Genomic DNA, 21913 nt, shown 5'->3' with positions numbered 1-21913 from the left:
AGTACGTAACTTTTTGTACCAAAGAGTGCCAAACATTACCGATGAAGAAGATAATTGTTAATTTAATTGCATGGACAGTTCTAATATGGGAATGGTGTATGATTTCCGTAAAAATGTAAGCATCATACCTGTAATACCTACGCTAACTAGTCTCATGCCTGACAGCTTATCTTATATACCCCATATATACCCCAACTATCATTTGTATTTTCAGGTTCTGTCCTTTCATTTACCTAAACCATTCATTTGTCATTTGTATGTTAATTGTATCGTTAAAGCATCTCAACGTTCCACAATGTAACCATTTAACCTCATTAAAAACAAGTATCTATCTTTCACACTACTCAGTGTCAATGTCATGATTCGTTTGCTAGGTAGTAGAAAGAAGAGAAAAGAAGTAAATGGTAGAGAGGGTTGATTCAGCTACGAAATCAATTCGCTCAACGTCTAGACGACTGGCACACGCTGGCACCAATTGATTGTTTAAATTGCGTAAACAAACAACACTATAAACATCTTCCGATGTTTGTAATGGTGACCCATGTGGTTTTTAATATGCGTTGCCTACGCATACATACTGTTTTGGAGTACCGTTGAGTTTGTGCGAGTGGAAACAATGTCGTTCTTATATTTTGTATTGTAAAAAGAGGATTGATACATGGGGTTGACCAAGTTAAGGACATTTATTGGTGTTACTTTCATGAGTTGTAAAATTTAAATAGAGATTTGTGAACATGCGTAGGGACACAATCCAATGAGTCGCTAGCTCTAGGCGGTTGCGCTCTAAAAGTGTGTTGATATGACATTGTTCAGTTTAATAAATATTTGCACACTTTCTCTGTGGTGGTGAGTTGGGGCACGTGAAAGGGTCGCTCCGGATCTAATATTATTGAACGGGATATTTTGGCGCAATAATTTAGACTATTCAATAGACTGTTGAGCGCTGGTTCTAATGTGACAATATCACATCAGGCACTGGAAAGGGAGCAAGCCAGAGCAAACGCAATATACAAGGGTGTCGATAGTGTATCTAAGATAATCGTGATGCAAATATCCGTAAAAACCTCCACATGTAAGTTCGACGACTAAGACCACGGGTTGGTTAACATTGGCCAACAGGTAATAGTAGAAGTTGTGTTAGGCACGGACGGACAGCCCACGGTATCTTCACTGGGTCAAGGTGGTCCGTTAGGGTGGTGACGGGCTTGCAGTTTTCTCAAGCATTTTCTGCTCTGGGCGCCGGTTGTAAACCACTTTCGGTTTTGGATTAGATGATAGACGCAGGGGTTTACCGGTAACCACTGTTTGTGGTTTTGCATGTTGCAGGGCAAATTGTGTTGTGCGTGATGCGGCTGAGGCAATAAGTTTAATAAAGTTTACGGATCATGAAGCATACAAAGCGAATGTGGGAGCATCAATTGAACATTGAAACATTTGTTTTTTATAGATTATTTGTTAACGTTCAGATGATGATTTACGGTTCGTTAATGACCGAGGAAGAGGAGAGTTGCGGTGTGCGTAGATTTCAGGTTTGTAAAAAACATTGTAAAGCGAGATAAATAGGTTCAAGGTCGCAACTCTACAAATGAAGCAGCGGTTGATCTATGGTCAATGCACTATGTGTTCGCAAAAACATGAATGTTACTGGACGGTATATTTTATATGTTTTTGGGGTTTTATTTTACTATTGTATTGTTTCGAAACAATTATTAATCTTTATCTCACATTATAAACACACTGTATTATATTGAATCGCTACATGTTCGTTTAGGGGTATTGCGTAGAATCTTCAATTACTTAGTTACTTATTACTTATTACTTAGTTTAATTGGGTAGTTTGGATTTTTAATACTAGTTTATTCCGGTGAGATATACATTATGAGTGACGTCACACTGACTGCTGGTTTGATTGTCATTAATTTGAACTAATGAACACTCAAACCATACTAATTTTTTGTCGTACATGCAACTCAAACCAGTGTTCATTAGAGAATCGTTAACGATTTCTTTAACACCCTATCGAGAAGGCTGTATAAAAAGTAGCTACTTTAAATTTTTAAACTCACAGAAGGTGTATTAAAATTAATTTTCGTTTTCTTGTGATATATTTTTATTATTGATATTTTTCTTGTTCTTCCATTGCTAATGGTTAAACCGGTACTTTAAACTTGAACTTGAACGCCGAAGAAGCGAATGTCACAAAGCTCAAATGTTTCAAGCACGCCTATTGTGGTAAAGAAAATTGAGACTCAACAGATTTCCATACCGCATTGCAATGTAACCAACACAAACACAATCCGTTTCAATCCCTTTACTCCTACGAATCGTATTCGTATCGAATGTACGGTAGTACATTTTTATGAATGAATCGAAAACAGAGTGCAACACAATGAGAAAGGCTTTCCTCGAACGAGGGAAACCATTTATTTAAATTCACTGGAAACCGGTTTCACATATTTGTCGAGCCACCTTATGATGTGTACCACCCTTTGCGATTGCGAAAGCGGAATTACCGATCGAGTCTTGGTGCTCGGTAATGATCGATTTGAAATTTCGTTGTACATTTTCTCCACATGTTTTCATTTCATTAGTAAACAGTGCATGTGTTGGTAGGGTTGAAGGCATGAGCAATATATTTATTGCATATACGGATGAAGTAATTGCTTTCTTTAGCACCTAATTCGGTCAATGTATCAAGGTCACAACGACATTTGGAATGAATACCAGGGGGCAAAAGTGGTAACGTGCATGCTGAATGTATAAATGACTCGTTACAAAATTATTGTTTGTATAACAATAATCGGATCGCTCGATGATGGTGGTGAATATGCATAATGTTTATTGAATTGTGATTTTTAAATCCTTGCAAAGACCCTTTACACGATTGTGTTTTCTGATAATCCGCTGCTGTGTTAAGAATAAAAAAAAATAAGAATTACAATGTACATAGGATTGTAAAAATAAAAATGGAATTAATTACTATTACTGTACAAATTATTATACTAATTACTATTGTAATGCTTGAAAGGAAATGAATCTTATTTCGATAAGTATTTGTACATAATATCGCTGATCGCTTCCCATTTGTCGTTAATCTCTTCATCTCATGAGAATTATCCATCATGCCATGGAATTTTGCACAGATAAATGAAATAAATGAATAAATGTGACAATTTTGGAAGTGTTACCTGAGGTCCAATTTGATCTTCGTTTCGTTCTTTTGCTGTTGGAGGCTTTGTATCACATCATTCGATAGCGTGTTTTGATAACAATGTATTCCATTTTTAATTTAGCTTCACTTTTCCATATTTCTCTCACAACCAGGCAGTGGTGCACGGTGGCACGAAATGATTCTTCGGTGTTGTGTGATGTGCGTGTTAGTAGTTTTATTGTTACCGCTAACATCCGGCCGAGTTCGTCGAAAGGATACGCACGTTGACATTACCGATCAGACGACACTGCTGGACGGGGTCGAAATGAGAACCGTGTTTCGATTCTTGCGCTCGTGGATGTTTAACATCGTTGGTCGAACCGGACAGCGCATGAGCGGATCCTTTCTGCAGGAGCAGATTCCTTCCGGTGTGCCATTTCCCTGCAATGTAACGCTGAGCAAGAGTGCCAAGGTACCGACGAGTGTGCATAAGCTTAAACCAGGTAGATATTCTATATCATTATCTTTATTTTACTTACGCTTTCTGTGATTGTATAACATCGTTGTTGATCGTTTGGAAAGGGTACACATTAAACATGCGATAAAAACGGAAAATCCCTCAGAATGATTCAAAATGCTATTCGGTTTATTCCACAGGAGACATAAACGTGATCGCGGCCATGGGGGATTCGCTGACTGCTGCCACTGGTGCAGCCGCGTCCGGTTTCATTGACCTGTACCAGGAAAATCGGGGCCTAGCGTGGAGCATTGGTGGCCAATGGGATTGGCGCAATGTGACTACTCTACCGAATATACTGAAGGTTTTCAACCCGAAGGTAAGCCAAGTTGCCATCGAAAAACCGGGTCAACATGGTTTCCTCTCACTCTTGTATTCAGCAAGTATTTACGATCGTCAAGTTAGCCCAAAATAAAAACCCTCTCAGTTGTATTATTTGGTCTCGATTGTACCGCTCGTTTTGTAAAGTGAATGTTGGGCAGTAGCAAGAAGATGAGTCAGAAGCGAACATCTGATTGCTTGCTTCTAGTGATGGAAATGCAGAAGAGCGAGCAGCGCAATTGCAGCTGAAGATTATGCAAAGAGCCTATTTCTGGTAAGCTAAGTGCTTAAATGGTGAAACTCCATGCAATCGCAGTACTCACTTACGGCTGGAGCATCGCGACCTTATTACACCCAATAAACGGCGGTCTCGATCGCTCGCCTAAGACATTTCAAGGAAAACTTCCCTTTGAATATGTTGAAAATAAAATGAGTACGAAGTATATGATTATTTGAAATGGGGAATGATGCCACGCCATCTTGCGTCACTTTGTCTTCGTCTCAAATCATTAACACTAGCCTAATTGAACGAAAAAAATGGATCTTATATCAGTCCCAAAATCAGGCTACGCCTTCCTGTGGGACTGTTGGGAAAATTATATGACCCATTATTGACATAACTCTTCGCAGCCCATCATAATGCAGCACAATTGCTTACTTCCTCTAACGAGAAGGAAGGTAATTGAATTAAAGGTCGCTAATTGAGCATGATTAGATTTTAGGAGGAAACCTTCAGTATAACGCTGGTTCACACGCATCTTAGAGTACTCTCTGTGTAGGATGGATGCGTAACGCATCATCGTTTGTGTGTGTATGTTTGTTTTTTGCGTAAACAATGTTTCCACTGACCTAAGACATTGGTGTGTCCAATCGTCCCGCTGACCTATGATTGAAGTGAACTTTACCATTTTTCTAACAACACAAAGAAGTTAGGTTCGCTAGCTGAAGGTAAACAATAGCACACGATACGGTGAAATTAGATGTTTCTTTTAGCTGTCAGCTGTGTAAGCTGCGGTTTTAAACAATTGTTGCTTATTATATTTTGTTGGCACGTCGTAAAAGTTTGAGGCACATGCTCAACTGACGTAATGGCTTATCCTAATGACACAGTGGCCGGGAAATATTGCAACATGAAAATTTCTGTCAGTTGAAATCGAATGCACACATGAACAGAGTTCAAAGTAAATTCTCTTGTTGCTTTTGTAAAAGTATGCAGTGTTACATTTACACGAGGATTAGTGGTGAATGTAGAATCATTTTAATTTTAGTAGTGCTAGAAAGCATATTATGTGTGTTATGTGTGTTTGCATTATTAAACAAGAGCAGATGATGTATTAACCATCATGTACTTTGCATGAATATCCCCTCTTTTTCAGCTCGTCGGTTACTCTCTTGGCGACGCATACCCGTTTCATCAGGAATCCCAGTTTAATATGGCCGAAATCGGTGCTGTTTCGTACGACATCCCGTACATGGCGCGGGCGATGGTGCAGCGCATTCGGAGCGATCCGCGTGTCAACTGGAAGCGTGATTGGAAGCTGGTAACTATTGCGATCGGTGGCAACGATATATGTTCGTTTGTGTGCACCATGCGTTACCCCGAACAGTTACCGGGTAAGCATAGGTTAAGGCTCCAGCGAACGCTTCGGTATCTGCGTGATAACATGCCACGCACCTTCGTCAATCTCGTTTCGGTACCAAGTGTATCGAAGGTGGTAATGTTGCAGCAAAAACCGTTCGCTTGTCAATCGCTTCACCACGGTGAGTGTTCCTGTTGGATCGGGAAGCTTTACAATCAGAGCGAAACCTCACGCAAAAGGTAAGATAGCTAGTGCGTGGTGGTGCGATGTTTGCTTCGAGAGTAAAATTTGTACAATTATTTGCTTGGGGACAGATGGAGTCGGATACAGGATGCGTATATAAAGGTCGAACAAGAGATTGCGGAATCGAAAGAGTTCCGAGGACTGGACGAGTTTGCCGTCGTTTATCAGCCATGGTCATTGAATGTGTCGGTAAGAGAAAAATGGTGTGTTTGTTTACTTTTGTACAGTTAATAGCTTTGTGCTCTCCTTTTACTAGATGAAAATGAATGGAAAGGAAATTGACTACTCTCTTCTCTCGTATGATTGTTTTCATATGAGTCAGAAAGGAAATGCGTGAGTAAATAAAAAGTTTTTCTCTCGAATACCAAATCGTTTACTTCCATACAATATTCTGTATTGTCATTGTCGTATTCATTATTTCTTTCTTTCTTTACGTATTGAAATATTATACTCTTAGCTATGCCGGTACTGCTCTGTGGAACAACATGCTCGAGCCCGTTGGAAAGAAATCTCCAAACTGGCGGCCCCTTTTCAAAAACTTCAAATGTCCCACCAAAGAGTCACCCTACCTAATCACGTATGATAACAGTGGCCACAGCTAACGAAACGACGAGCATTCTCGTACAGTAAAGTTCGAAGAGGAATTGAAATAACGTAATTACATCTGCAAGTCAAACGATATATTGCTACGATAATTTATATTAACTTACCGTTTGCAGGAGGTAACTGTCTGTTGGTGTAAATTACAGACTAGTACTGAATGTATGATCTCATCATCAATCGATTTCAGTGCAGATTAATAAAATCATTAATTGTAAGATCAGCCTCATGAACACATCTTCAGTGGAAAATGCATCAAGTGAAGACCCAAACGGGGCAATAAAATGAAACCATGTCAGTAGTACACAAGCCATAGCATGGGAAAGATAGCAAGAAATGAAAATAAATTGTTCAATCAAATTGATTCGTCCCAAGTACTCTCGTGGTGTGCATGATAATTGTGATAAGTGGTGTGATGTTGTTTTTTGTTATTCTGTCTACAACAGTAAGTAGAGAAATGCAGAAGAATTGCATAATGTAGTCGAGATGTTGACGTAGAGATGATAATGGTGCTTTCGCAGGTGCATGCAGAATGATTCCTTTGCGCCGTACTCTTTGGAGTGGTTCGAGTAGCGTACGTGTCGTTTTTTTTAAATCTTTTTGTTTGCATCTATTTTCGAAGAGCCGCAGTGGTAGCGACGCCCGTTGAGCTTCATTTGCGAATTACGGATTTCGTTCGTTGAGCAAGCAACTTTCGAAGGTTTAACGGAGTACTGTACTTTATTTGCACATTGTCTCGTCGAGATCTCCTTGGGGCGTTTGGCTTGGTTTACTGTCAGTTCGTTTCGAAGGGAGGGTATTCCGATTGTTTAAGTGTGTTTCACGGGTGTGTATATAAACAAACTCCTGGCATCGTTGTTGCTTTTTGGGGACGTTGCGCTACAGAGTCCGGTATGAAAACTGCAAGTTGGTGCAAATGGTACATCGCTCAGATTTTGCAATCATTGGTGTGAATTCTTAGTGCATTTCTGCGATGTTTTAGATGGAAAAGAAAATTATAGAATTTTCATGTCCATGAAGCAAATACAAATTTGAGATGAAAGGAAAACATGTTTAGTTCTTTGCAAAACATGCTTTCTCTTTCTATTTGCGTCTACAAACTAATAAACCAAAAGTATTCGTGCATAACATGTTTACGATGGATCAGTTAAACAAAGTACCAACCAGTGGCCATCGATCATTTCGCACCATTCCATTTCGATTGTTTGTAAATATATGCAAGGCCAGCATGAAACCATTAGACATGCGAAACATTCCAACGAAGCGCAAAATGAACAGGCTCGTTAACTGTTTAAGTAGTTAGTGTGTTTGAATTTGAGACTTTGCTCGATGGAAAAAGTTTTAGGAATATACAAATGTAGCACAAATGGTGAAACGAATTAATTTTTAGAAAAAAATCTGAGGTTGAGGATCGTTTCTAAAGTTGAGATTGTAAATTAAAATTGTGCAAAATAATTGTGGACTTTTTCAATCATGGTTAAAATAGCAATTTTAAATAGGTTTCCCGATGCCTCCTCTCTCTACTGTCGCACAACTTGTCAGCACAGACGGTTACTTACACGTTATTCGAATGAAGTGAAGAGTAGGTTTTGAAATAATAAAGGATATAACATTCATATGTTAACTTCACAAATAATGTCCTGTAATGGTTTATTATATATATATAATCGAATGAATTTGTATTTGGGCACCATTGTTTATACACATGAAAATATGCATTACCTGCACAATGGAACAATTTCGTCACGGTCCATTGCATTACAGACGCTTCTCGCACCACCGTGCGCCTATTAAACTCCTTGTTGATTCGCGATTGCGGTTCATAAAATGAAAACCTAACCACAAGCATCGCGTGTACACAGCAGCAGCGTGAGTCAGTAATGGTTGGGAAGCGATAGCTTGCGCCCTAAAACGCTGTGTGGCTCGTGCTGTTTAAACGCTGTTATTGCAACATCGTTGCAACGGGAGCGATTATTTAATGTATGTGGTACAATAAAAAATATCGATGATCGATACACTTCTTTGCTGCCGTGAAATCGGGTTAGATCGAGTTTGCAAACCTGATGGCCTTATACGATAGGTTTCTGAATTTGGAGTGTGCAATGACAGTTTTGTATTGCTGTTGATCGTACTGATACGTTATGTATGTTCGACTGAATCGGTGGTACAATCACTTATCGCCCATTTGCACTATTTTTTCGTTGTACATTTGATGATTTGTTGATTTGATTGATTTGTTAAATAGTTACATATTGAGTTGAGTTGATTTGTTAAATATTTCTCCGATTTTATGATTTCTTTCTGTTTAAAAAATCGTTACTTAGTAGCCACACTACAAGAGCATAGCTTGTCTCATATTCTCACTTTCTCCCCGTTCCAGCATCATCAGTAATTAGCGAAAAAAAAAAACGAATTTCTTCTCTATGGGTGCCTATCCATCCTCCTCCAATGCCCAATGTGCTTGTTTCAGTTCGATAACATTAGCCTTGATTACTTCAAAACGGTCGATCGTTATGAGAGTGCGAATTGGCAAAAAAGTAAACAAAAATCTCCACCCAGATTAAAAAGCTATGACTCACGTGTTCTTCGCGAGTTTGCAGTCAACGAGACATAAAGATACCCGAACACAAACTAGGCCATTGAGCAGACACACAGCAAACGGCCAGCTAGCAACACGGATGAAACAAATAGAGTTTCGTGCGTCGACATAATCATCACACGGTTTGGGGAGCAGCAGTAGTGGAAGTTTTGGTTGGGGTTTGAATTGTCGAATCCAAAAACGTGGTTTTACTGCAAGCGCAAGACTCACCGACAGTCGCGATGATATAAAAAGTAAATATCGCTAGAGGGCATCATCTGACGCGGGTTATTGAGCCTTTGAAACTCGTGTAAAATAAGACGTCGTTGTACATTTATCTCGTAGAGGCGTGTACGTTTGCGTGAAGCTATCAGCTGAGATAGTTTTATGAATGAAACAGAGCAGTTTTACACGTGAGAAGTATTATCTCATCGACTAGTAGTCTAGTTTGTCCAATTTTGGAAAAGCGTCTTTCTATCGTGGAGACGCTTGCGTTTGCAGTAAAACAGGGTGGCAAAGGCAGCTTTCACCAAGGAGAGTCATCACCATCAACAGATGCAGCCAGCTTTCATCCATGTATGGACAAGTTTCAAACCAACACCCTTTGGAGCGTAGGCGATCAAACGGATTTCATTCACAAATCGGAATCTTGCCGAACACTGGGGAGTTCCGTATCAATTGAGTCGACGCAAAAGAATGTCATTTAAAGCGAAAGGGCACGTAACGTGGGTAGTTACGGACGTTGGTCCATGTTTATGGTAGGTACATTTGACCTCGTTCCGGGACAAGGGGTACAAAAAAAATTCGATTGAATCGATTGGATATCGGAACCGGACTTTTATTTAACCTAAAACAGCCCCTTGTGCCCCTGTGCCCCGAAGTGTTCGTGTGTGTATAGGATATTTGGTGGTAAAATCCGCTTGCTGTTGACTAGCTATTGTCGTAGGTGTATATGTAGGGGGATTCCTTCGTTGGGCAACGAAATACGTCAATGCCAGGTTTCCAGCCTGTACTCTTTTTGCCTGGCGGTTCCAGTAGATTATTCCAGTAGGCAACGGCCGCTTGTCTGTCGAGGGTTATGCGAGGATAAAGAATTTAAGATCTAGTAGTGATTTCTTAAGTGTTTAGGATACTTACGCATGGCCTTTCTGACTCATATGAAAGCAGTCGTACGAGAGAAGTGAGTAGTCAACCTCATTTCCTTTCATGAGCTGCTTTTCGGTACGAAACAAAATGAGTACGGAATAGAAGTGTGGTTATAGTGTGTAGATACAACTTACCGACAGGTTCTTCGTCCACGGCTGGTGTACGACGGCAAACTCATCGAGTCCACGAAACTCATCCAACATAGCGACTTCTTCCTCTACCTTTCGGTACTGCGTTTGTATTCGAGCCCATCTATCATTAAAGCGTTTATGTTAGTATGTGCTTTAATACAGTCTCGTTTCTCGAAATTATTAGCTACCTAGCTCTGGATTCTTTGGTAGAGTTGTGTAGTGGACCAACCCAGCAGGGGCATTCCGCATGGTGCAAGATCCAACATATCGCCGGTTTCTTCTTGACCGACACTACTGTCGACACGTCGGGGACGGACACGATGTTTACTAGCGTCCGCGGTAGGTTATCGCGCAGGTATCGGAGCATTTTTAACAGTGATCTTCGATGCTGCGTTGGTAAAGATTCGGGATCTTTTAGTGTGCACACGTACGCACAGATGTCATTACCCCCGATTGTGACCGTGAGTAGCTTCCAGTCCTTCTTAAAATTAACTCGCCCATCCGCCCGGATACGCGTTACCATTTGGGCGGCCATGTGTGGTAGCTCCTTCGATACTGCACCAATCTCCGCATTATTGAACTGTGAGTCCCAGTGGAAGCTGTACGAATCGCGGTACGAATATCCAACGAGCTTAGAGGTGTTTGAAATGAAAAGAAAAAGTAACACTCTTGTTAGCGGGTGGTGTACATGGAGAAGGAAACTAGCCCAGCGAATCCAACCTTTGGGTTGAACATTTTCAGTATGTTCGGCAGGGTGGTAGCATTGCGCCAAGCCCATTGGCCACCGATACACCATGACAGGCCACGGTTTTCTGTGTACAGTTGCAAAAAACTTGTTGCCGATGCACCGCTAGCAGTGATGACGGAATCACCGATGGCTGCTATTACGTTCAGGTCACCTATACAATAAAGTGAAAGAATAAATCTGATAGAATTTTTTTTTTTTGCGCGAGAACGATAATGCCGTACTGAACATAAAACACGACTTCGTTTCAATTAATTGCGTTAGGTGTATGAGGAAAAAATATATAAATCAATTTAACTTTAAAAAATGAGCAAAACTGTAAAATAAAGTTAGCAACTTCATCGCTACTTTTGTTTCTAGCTGGCTCGAATATATTTTTTCTTATTTTCTCATATATCATATTTTCGAATTGAAGTATTATTTAAATGATTCTGTCAAAATAATAGATATGGCTAAGGCTTTTGAGTTCCAGCTGGAACATCATGGTACTTCCTGCATTAAACGAATTAAAAATATGTCCGTTATCCTAACAAGTTTTTAATTTATGCACGCGTTGTAAGCAACAAAATCTTACAAAGCCCTTCAACCAAAAATTGGGTCCACTATGCCGGCCGTTGCGTAAAGTGCCCCTTTAGGAGAAATTTAATGTTATCCAGGATTGTTCGCTCAGTAAGGTGGGCGATTGTCTGGTGAGTACGTGCTGTTTTCAGCCTTGAAGGTGCCGCGAATGGTATGCACTTGGAATGTAAATTCTTTTCAGCAAATAAAGTCGTATTATTCAATCCCCATGCAACATGAAACAACCAAAAGGCTCGTCCTAAATTGCAAATGCATTTATAATGACTTACCGGGACGCAGCTTGTGTACGCTAGTCGGTGGTTCCGGACTGCGGCCAACCGCAACGTCACAGGGGAATGGTACAGTGTCCGGAATTTTGTTTTGCAGAAACTTGCCACTTGTCTTGTAACCGGTACGCCCGGCCATCATCATCGTGACGTTACGATAGAGGTGAAAGAAGACGCGCCACTGGGCATTGTCGAAGATGGTCGGCTGGAAGGCGCTGATTGCTGCATTCACCTTCCATCGGTGAAATTTGTTTTCGTGGCATAGCAACAGCAGCAGCACTAACAAAACGCTCAGCGATGACGTTTGGCCTAGCAGCTGCATTGTGAACGGGTGTAACTGGTCGTTAGTATCAATAAGCGACGAACCTCACTCTTTTGATTTGTTTTGGAGGGCAGGAGAGTTCCGATGACCGCTAAGCTAGGCCGGCGGTGTTTTGTTTTAAATGCACTATGAATGATTCATATAGAAGCGGGAAAGGGATATCAAAGCTTTGCTACACATTTAATTCGATTTATATCGTTTAAGTACGATTTACGAAAATTAACATCGCCATAGATGTGGTACGGTAATTACTGAAAAAATCTCTCTTCTCAATGCAGCCACTTCAACCAACACGTGAATTATGTTTTTTACCAATGCGTCCGTCAAAACGCGGTGCAGCTTGTTGACTTAGTAATACATATCCGATGATTTTATTCCCTTAAACCACCTCTGTGTTTCAACTCCTACGATTTGACGCTGTCTGCTTAGCAACTATACATTAAATAGCTGTGAAAAGCTAACCAGCGTTTTATGATTAGCAGCTTCCGTTAGGGTAAATTTGATCTTTACAGCTGAAATCGTAAGCTACAGTCAGAGAAAACAAATTAATAAAAACATATCAAAATAATGCACACAGCTTTTGTTGATTGATGAGTTATTAATATGGATGAGCGTTGCGTTGAATTTCCATCGCGTTAATGTGACGGGAAGGAGCAGAGAAACTGCATATTATGTTTTTCTTCCGCCACGGTGTTTTGGTTTGAAACATTAGAAAGTGTCAAAACTATCGCCCAACCTACTATGAAGATATTGTGTTGATTTTGATAAAAAAAACATGTTCAGTGGAGCATTTACTCAGCTTCTCTTACTATATCATTATCATGAATATTTAATACCCTATATAGTAAGGTAGTGAATAAGTGGTTGTGGCGTGTTTTGAGCAATATGAACTTAAATTATCAATAAAACAATATTTCTACCAATTTACTGCATTTCGAATGAAAAAGATCTTATTGCAGAATTTCAATTAAAGTTTCTGATGTGACATCAACATACGGCCTGGCCGTTCCTGAAGAAATAAAAAAAATAGTAATTTTATAATTATTTTGGTATTCGAGCTTTTAGATAGCGTCTGATTGTTTTCTCGGGGTAGAATTCTTACACATCATGGGTATGGCATATCATTAATCTCTACTGGTCGATTAAGCCTCTGGTCTCCCATGTCATGCCATTTGCGTTATCTAATTGTAGTCGGCCACAATCTTATCTGTCCCAATATTCTACTTCATCACCGATCATACGAGAAACTTAATGTTGTTTTGCAGCATAAATACAATAGAGTGGCACAAACCAAAAAAACATCTCGGTGCAGCGAACCTTACACACATAAACGTTTGTTTGTACTTAATTTGTGTGCATTTTTTTATGTTAGTTTATTCACTATCAAAAACAACGACCAAGTCTCGGAGGATCGGTTTTTAATAATGATGGGTTGATGTGATCGAAAAGCGAATGAGAGTAATTGGAGCTTTTTCACGAGTGCAGTAGAACTTGACTCGAAAATGAAGTGTTGTTTTGAGCTTGCCACAGTTTTTGCGGTGGTAAAAGGTACGTATCGAATTAAGTGAACCTGGCCCGAGCATCGGGTACGTAGCATTACATTTCTGTGTTCTGCATAATTCGCAGTGGTTAGATTTGTTGCGGTGTTTAAGGTTGGAAGGGGTGTATATACTGGTTTGGTTTTTCTTGCATAATGAAGCTATGGGTTGTGGTGTACCTGGTGTTACTGGTAGTCCAACGAGCAAGAACAGTTGTGGGGCTTGGATGGCTTACATAGCAGGTTTTTAGAATCTATCGAACCGCTTGAGCAAGTATGATTTAATTTAAAATGACGAAATGAATCGTAAAACAAGATATTCAATTTCAAAACCAAAGATTGAGTCTGAAGGGTTGAATGAACTCGCGATCTCCGGATAGGATCATCCTTGAAGCAGTACAATTACATACTACAGGACACATATCAAATATAATCTGAAACGTTCCGACATAGGTCATAGAACATAGGACTGACTATTACATGAAGGTTAGATGATGAAAATGGCTGGATATACCAAACAGACTCTGGTTCGCTCAAAATGCCGGATATTAAAAAGATACAAGGTGTTGCATGCGGCGGGTTCATCGCACGATTTGGTTCTCGTTTCGGGCGATAGGTTGTAAAAGAGAACGCGCCGGCTGTGATGGAGGATGCCGATGAAGGCTATTAAAGCAGCGTGGTCGATGGGATCTGATGGCCAAGGACAAACGGTCCTGAAGATTCGGGTTTGTTCGCACAATGAAACAGGTTTCACGACCTTAAAACAACCTTAACTTAAGCGAAATAAATAAGTTGGGTGGATGGTTTTATCGTGGATTTCATTCGTGTGTATCAGAACAGGCTCCATCCGAAGGCCGAAGGATTATAACATTTCTGTTTTCGTTTCATCTTATGTGTCATAAAAATATACTAACGAAAAAAAACAACCTTCGGTAATGCCAACGATCTGGTAACAGAGTCAAAATTTGATCAAAAGTTGAATTTTTGCGATTCTGAACGACAACTTCAGCCGTGACATTGTTTTTTTGTGATATTCGAAAATAATTTCGAATATGTTGATTGAGACAGTTTTTTTATCTAGCTTTCTACAGCAAATCTATTGTTCCCTCAAGCCACTCACAAGCAGTTTGTCATATTGAATACGCGGATAGTTGCCGTAAAAAGTTGAGAATGTCCCACATTTTCTTCCTAGTTTGGCGCAATCAGTATCTTCTTTATCGGCACATCTACCTCAAGAGGTCTGGGTTTACTATTACTGGCATTCTTTGACTTTATTTACTCGTAGTCGAAACCGTGTGTACAAGGGTTTGGTCTGGATGAGATTTTGGACCGGTCCTGTCGTGGGAAGACCGGTGTCACTACCAAATACGAAAACGGACGCAAACGCTGGTATATTGGAAATTATCACCGATAAGCAATCAGTATACCATCATCAGTTCACTTGTATTGTCTGTTACACATTTTTCATGGAAGTCATGGGAATCTATTCCATTTGCTTGCTTCAGATCTGCTTTCCTAACTAGATGCAGACAAGGTGCAATCAATGTTCTCCACAGATTCGTACCTAAAGCTGTCTATTCTTCATTGCTCCATTACGTAATCAGCTCCAAAGTAACTCTGCGTACCTGACCATGTATCTTTCCTCCAATGTTTAGCATGCGAAACGAGATGCAAAAAAGACGATTTTGCTTTCTACAAACACAACACGTTACAGCCACTACTGACCGGTCGTGGCCGTTCTTTAGGTGGTCCGTAACTAATAAGCCAATAAATAGTACCGGCCTCCCGCCAGCTGGTTCGTGTGAGCCCATGATTCCGGTTGCATGGTAGCTAACCCACACGTGCGCCATTTTTATTTGTCCGTAATCCAAATGAAAATGAAACCATACGTGCAGAGTTCCATTCGCGGCTGGTACTAAGACTCGGGAGACGAAAAGTCCAATCGCAAATGGAATAAACAGGTTGATTACACTCTTCTTACACTTGTGACACAGCTACAGAATCACGAAACATCACGAAAGTGGCACATACTATGCAAAAAAACACCTCTGGTGCGACGCTAAGTAAGCGGTAATGGGACTTTTCACGTACGTTAGTAGACTAATGGATCGGTTTGGATAAAGTGCATTCGATTGCAATCTGGTGCAGTAGTAGACTGAATCTCACATCACTTCCAAGCACTTTGAAATTTGGAACTGCACCGCTCGCAAATTGATTTCCTAACTGCGCTCGCCTTGCTTTATTTTTCACACTGGAAATGGGCCATACAATCTGTTTTCATGACCGTTCACTATAAGCATTAGAGACGGCGACTTAGCAGATAGTCGGTAGCTGAAACACATTTCACTGCACAAGCATACAACTAGGAAATCACAAATGCACATGCACACAAGAAGCTGCCGAAAATGGACAAGAACAAACCAGAACCGGTCCCGGAATGCAAGGAAAAGAGCGGAGCATGTGGTGCTCGCTTTCCCCAGTTTTTACGTCATACGGAAAGCTTCGAATCCAAACAGAGTTTCAATCTTACACAATCAAACGCGATCCTAGGCGCTTGGGCTAGAAAACACTACCGGCCGGGAGAAAACTTACACATACGATTCGGGTTTTGGACTCTGGGCACGTTTTGATTTAGCGTACGCGACTTGGCGGCAAAGAAATGGATTGACCAAAACAGTGGCCGAGCAATGGCACAAACGCGTCCGCTTGCTATCAGCTCTCCGGCGCAACTAATGCCGCATATTGGACGCACGTGAACAAGGTTTCGCTTCTCGATTGATCGCGCGTATGCGTGGCAATGGTTCGTGCTGTGAGTCGGTGATGCCATCGGAAAATGATGGACTGGGAGGGGGCATAGAGCGATGATCATCCCCACTTTACGCTATGTTTGGTGTATCGTGAAGATGGTTCTGCAGTCTTTATTTTGGCAAATAGATTGTCTCGGTGGGGACTCGTACGGTTCCTTTCTCTTACACGTAATTGAGATGACTGGATACGACGCTACACTGTAGATTAGCTTAAATTTTTCAAATTAGTGGTGTTCTTAAGAGACAAATTTAGCATACTGATGCGTCAATATGTAGTAAATATGAAAACTGATAAAAACAAAGTATGAAAACACCAAGGTATAAAAATGAGATATGTAACGATCATTTTGTTTAAATTAATATTGTAATGCAGTAATAGGGTGAGTCCTATTGAAATGATTTTACTACCGATTTTTTATCAAAATTAGAGAAAACTTGCTTATCAAAATCAGCATATGACTTAGTAAAGAAATAACCAACTTGCTTACTTATTTTATGCATAGTAATACTACTATCAATGGTGCAAAACAGAGCAGTCGAGCATCTGAACTGATTAATAACTGCAATATAAAATATGTTATTTAGGGGACATATTTTCGTTTTCTTGCTAGTCAACTTAATAAAATAAACCAAAAATTTTCAATTTCCAATATTACGGTTTTTGCTTTTTATTATACAATCAATGATCGATGGATCAATGGATCAATGAAAAAACAGCAAGCGATCATCTTAAGCCAAAAGTCCTTACTAACAATTGCAAACAAGGTGATAGCAAACACAAATTTTATTGAGCTTCTAACTAAATCGAGCAACTGGTTTTATAATGTCTTTTTATTCAGATGGTTATGCAATTAAGTCTTATTAGATGCTGCCTGTGCGATAGAGCTGACGACTCGAAAAGGATTAAGAAAATTCATTACATCCTTATCCGAACCCGTTGGGAACAGCAGACGGTGGATTGAAATTGTACCACTATGCCAACAAATGTTGCATTGAAACGTTTCAAAGCATAAATTATGCTCTCGGGCTTCAAGTAGCACGTCCCCGTTTGGTTGAGTGAAATGAAATTTTGGCCTTACCTCGAGGGAATGTGCTGACTGATTCATCTTGTTCTTTGGGTGTGTTTTTGTTTATTGTCGTTTATTTGTTTTTTGTTTGTTGCAACTATGAACGCTAGATTGCAAAGTATGAACAACAGAACAGAAACATCCGTCGGTTTCGATCAAACGAATAATAATAATACCATAGAACTTCAGGGCGGATCTCCAGAAGGATGGAAGTAATGAACTGGGAAGCATTTTCATTACTGTGCAACTGGTTAAAATCCTGTGTGTCCTACGTGGAACAAATTATTTGAGCTGCCCAAGAGCATGCTGCAGGGGGAAGGAACTCGAGCTTGATCCTAAATGAAAAACGTTTTCTCATCCAACCATCTCCATCGGATGCGAGCGGATGAGCATGGCCATGGCAATGATGATATCTTTGGTTTTGTTCAAATGACTCTACTCTTCTCTTCTTCAAATGGCAAAAAGCGCATAAGCATGTGCTTAACTCTGTAATCAGTTTATATACAAAATAAAATAAAATGAACACTTACGTAAAATGAAAATTATCAAACTTGTAAAATATGAGGTTGTAGATTAATCATGGTTGAATGAAGATGTTTATCAAATTCCTCTTGTTTAAAATATGTGTCCCTCAACTAACATCTACATTTGGTACTGTACATCGCGATGAACTTTCCTTGGGGACGTTTATTAATTATTCTTATAAATGAACAGGAGCATTAAGTTGTTTGAAAGTTGGCATGACAGACATGGTTTGGACTGAATGTATATTCTTCAACCCCTTACCTCGTTCAGTAATCCAACAGTTGATATTTTTTCCTTTTTTCGATTATCTGTTCAAATTCGTACCCTCTTTCCACATCTGAGTCATATTTTCCTTTGAGATTCTTTTTCATTCTTTTTCATTTTTACAGATTCATAACACGAACGGACCCGACCAATGGCAGCTCTCCCTAAGGCAGCTAGATTGCAATCCTAACCTTTTCTTGCTAGGATGAAATACCTCCCCACGCATCGTGAGAGATTGCAACGGACCAGTCTGCAGCCCTTCGGGGGAAGACGACGGTTTGTCCCTTCTTATCTATCCTCACAAGAAATTGTAGGAGTCGAACTGCACGATGATGAACAGGTTGGTGTTTATGGTTCCTTTCGCTTCCCTACCCTGTTGTTTCTAGCTATCAGACCAGCGTACAAGCGCAGAACTTCTCAGACGATGTACAGCCAGCCTTCAGGCTTTGGCATGTCTATGGCCGATCTTTGACATCTTCACTGCAATTATGCAATGGATCAGCATCGCACATTTGCAAGAAGGTTCGCCCGTGAGCAGGAGGTTAGCACGCAACCACCTATGCCATAAGAGCCGTTGCATTCAAGTGTCCATTACAAGGGTCCTGCTGATGCAGTACCTACTGGGGTGATGTAGGTATGCTTCGATTGAGAGCCCACCGTGTAGCATTTGCCGGTACGTTTGGCCAATTACAAAACCATCGTAACATCGCCAACCGCGGTGCTGAGTTCGCGTGAGTTGATAGGGTGAGAAAAGTCTTGCTATTCGGGGTTGTTAATTGCGAATAGATCACTGAGTTCAGCGCAAATGGCGCCTCACTGGCTCGTTGACATAAATTATGCATCTGTTTTTAGGTTAACCAAGATGCGTGGACCTTTGGTAATGTTGTTATTGTGTTTTGTTGTGAAGATAATGCAAAAAGACTGTATTTTAAATCATTAACGACCGGAGTATGTTCATGGTGGTTTGCTTGCGACTTGGTGGTACGGTGTAAATGGATCAACTTGTTACTCAAAAAAAAGGTTTCAAATTAGAGAATAGGATAGTGCATGGTTCTGAAACCATAATGGAAAACTGCAATTAGACATTTGTTTTAATCACATACAATGTGTGCGATGGAATTACAAAAATACTTCTAATTAAGCCAATCGGCCAACCTAAAGCGACAACATTTGGACCATAACTAGCGTTATAATAAATTTGTTTCCACACATGAAACACGGCCTGCCGATAATTATGATATGAAGCAGGTATGAAATGGACAAACAACAAAAATCCACTCGTACGCTCAACACCACTCGGTCAGCCCTATTTTCCCATCAGCTTTCCAAGCGTAAAGGGCGTATGCGTATACGATCGAACCCATTACACACCAACGAGGTGTCGGCGAGAAAAAAGAAGAAAAAAAAACGATCAAAAACAATATTATTTAATAGATGTTTAGCCCATTTCTACCACCTTTGCTACAGCTATACCTTTGATTGTTTACTGCTGGTTGCTATTAAACGTTTCTTTTTTTCAATGCTGGTCCGTTGGTGAGCGCCACGTGCCTCGTAGGATGGAGTTAGGATGGCTAGACCTCCCATATCATTTGTGCGTTTAGTATCCAAACAGCAGAAACCATGTTCACGTAGGTATTGCATTATCGTGATGCGATAATGCTCCATCGAAGGCACTAGTCGTAGTTTTCAGGGGAAAAGTAACTATCGGCGGTGCTTTTGTAAGAATACGCATATAATAATTAACATCGGCAGTTAAAATGTTAACACAATTTCAATCATCGGATGGAAGAGGTTTGCTGTATAGCATTAGCAATATTCGGGCATCGTTTATTTGTGCCGTTGGAAATGTATGCAACATACATCATTAGTCATGTGGCGAATTCTAAAAATTTATAAGATCGAGATGTGTTAAATTTAACATTTCATGGTTTTATGGTTTTACTTTGTTAACACTGTTTTATTTGTTATTACTTATTTGTTTTGCTTTTTTATTTTCGAAATCAAGTTTAGTAACTTCTACGTTACAAACCTGAGTTGATAGTTTTAGATTTTATATGTATATTTCTTATTGAGATTAGTTTGTGGTTTGTCGTAACTCAAGTTGCACTGCAGCACCACCGATAAAGAGCATCAATAGCAGCAACTGCGATGATGACGACCATAATGCCCCCATCCCTTGTTTCTATCGGGTGCCATCGATAGGGTGCTCACGAATATTGGCAGAAGAGCAATTTTCCTACCGAAATGGCTATTGCATAGCTTTGCCAGAGCGTCAAATTCCATTTACTGCGGGCATATTGCTGCATACATTATGTGCACGGTTTTTTGTTTTGTTTTTAAATGCTTCATGCTTGAAAAGATTTGCAGCTCCGTTTTTGTGGGTGTCCACGTTCTGTTATCCACCGTGGGGTGCTTTTCATTAACAAATGCTGTCACACTGCGCTAGGGGTCGTGCGCGGGGCGATGGTATTATTTAGCTCGCTGATAAATTGCACTCATTGCTCGTCTATATGCTGGTCGAGTAATCGATTCGCGCCATATCATTTGATGAAAGGCGTTTTCTGACGTTCGCTTTGCTTGCTTTGGTTTCTTATGATGTATGCCGTTTGGTTTTTTATTTGCTTTTCTTTCAGCCGTGGAAAGCTTTTCACGGTTAATGTGGCCCTTTTTCTCACAACGCAGTTGTAGAGCAATGTGTGCATGAGTATAACGTAGCGTTACGAATGTTAGGAGAGGTGGTATTCGAGCGCTTAACAAGGTCTTTATTGATGTAGTTATATGGGGATTGAGTGTTTGCGTTGGAAAACGCTTTTTATGCCAGATTAACTTCACACCGCTTCGGTGACTAGTAATTGTATTGTTTGTTTTTCTTCGAGGCATTTGGTCACACTATTTTCTGAGAAAAAGAAAACAATATTGAATGACATCTTTAAATGGTTGTATCTCAAGGAAGCTTTTTCCATTTTCTAATACTCTGTCACTGTGAATGGGGTTTTGTCATTACGTGTTGACATATAATTAGGGATATGATATAAAACACTTTTGCGTGAAAAGCAAGTTTTAAAATTGATGAATAAATGAAAATTTTATTGGACTAGTGGTTACTTATAATACATAAATGAAACATTTCTTTATCTAGTACATGTAAAATAATCTAAATTTTTGATTATTACTTATTACTATTATGAAATAACTTTACAGTGTACGACAGAAGGTCTAGTAAATGTACTAACACAAGGGAATGCCGGTGTAAAATCATACGCTACCAGGAAAACGTAAACAGCAATTGTACGCCGGTTGAGAAAATCTTCTGAAATGGATACCAAAACGAAGAGAGTGAGAGAAACGTATTTCTCACTCATCATTACTCACTTCAAGTGAGAAGTGAGAACGGAATGTATACAGTGAGATGCAATGTAATTCGTATTGCAGCTATCCAGGCTGAATTGTTGTGAATTATGGAAAGGTAACTGTTACAAAACTACTATTCACTCGAGTTGGTTTTCCGAACGTGCAACTTCTGGTTAATTTCCG

At 40.0% G+C, this 21913-nt stretch overlaps 2 protein-coding genes across 2 annotated transcripts; one reads left to right on the top strand and one right to left on the bottom strand.

Moving 5' to 3' along the window:
* Positions 1-3347: 3347 nt before the first annotated feature.
* Positions 3348-6701, top strand: LOC128298332 (phospholipase B1, membrane-associated-like). The gene is made up of 7 exons (XM_053034081.1): positions 3348-3654; positions 3809-3987; positions 5366-5808; positions 5884-6001; positions 6069-6145; positions 6270-6466; positions 6532-6701. The coding sequence occupies exons 1-6, from the start codon at positions 3348-3350 to the stop codon at positions 6412-6414; spliced, it is 1269 nt and encodes a 422-aa protein (XP_052890041.1). The 3' UTR covers positions 6415-6466; positions 6532-6701.
* Positions 6702-9920: 3219 nt separating this feature from the next.
* On the bottom strand, positions 9921-12179 carry LOC128298385 (phospholipase B1, membrane-associated-like). The gene is made up of 6 exons (XM_053034136.1): positions 11861-12179; positions 10988-11166; positions 10456-10898; positions 10271-10388; positions 10128-10201; positions 9921-10056 (listed from the first exon to the last, which is right to left on the bottom strand). The coding sequence occupies exons 1-6, from the start codon at positions 12177-12179 to the stop codon at positions 9921-9923; spliced, it is 1269 nt and encodes a 422-aa protein (XP_052890096.1).
* Positions 12180-21913: the final 9734 nt, after the last annotated feature.

The sequence above is a fragment of the Anopheles moucheti genome, chromosome 2 (genome assembly GCF_943734755.1).
Source record: "Anopheles moucheti chromosome 2, idAnoMoucSN_F20_07, whole genome shotgun sequence".
Taxonomy (NCBI): domain Eukaryota; kingdom Metazoa; phylum Arthropoda; class Insecta; order Diptera; family Culicidae; genus Anopheles; species Anopheles moucheti.
The sequence above is the reverse complement of the archived record's forward strand: the minus strand, read 5'-3'. Positions and strand labels throughout refer to the sequence as shown.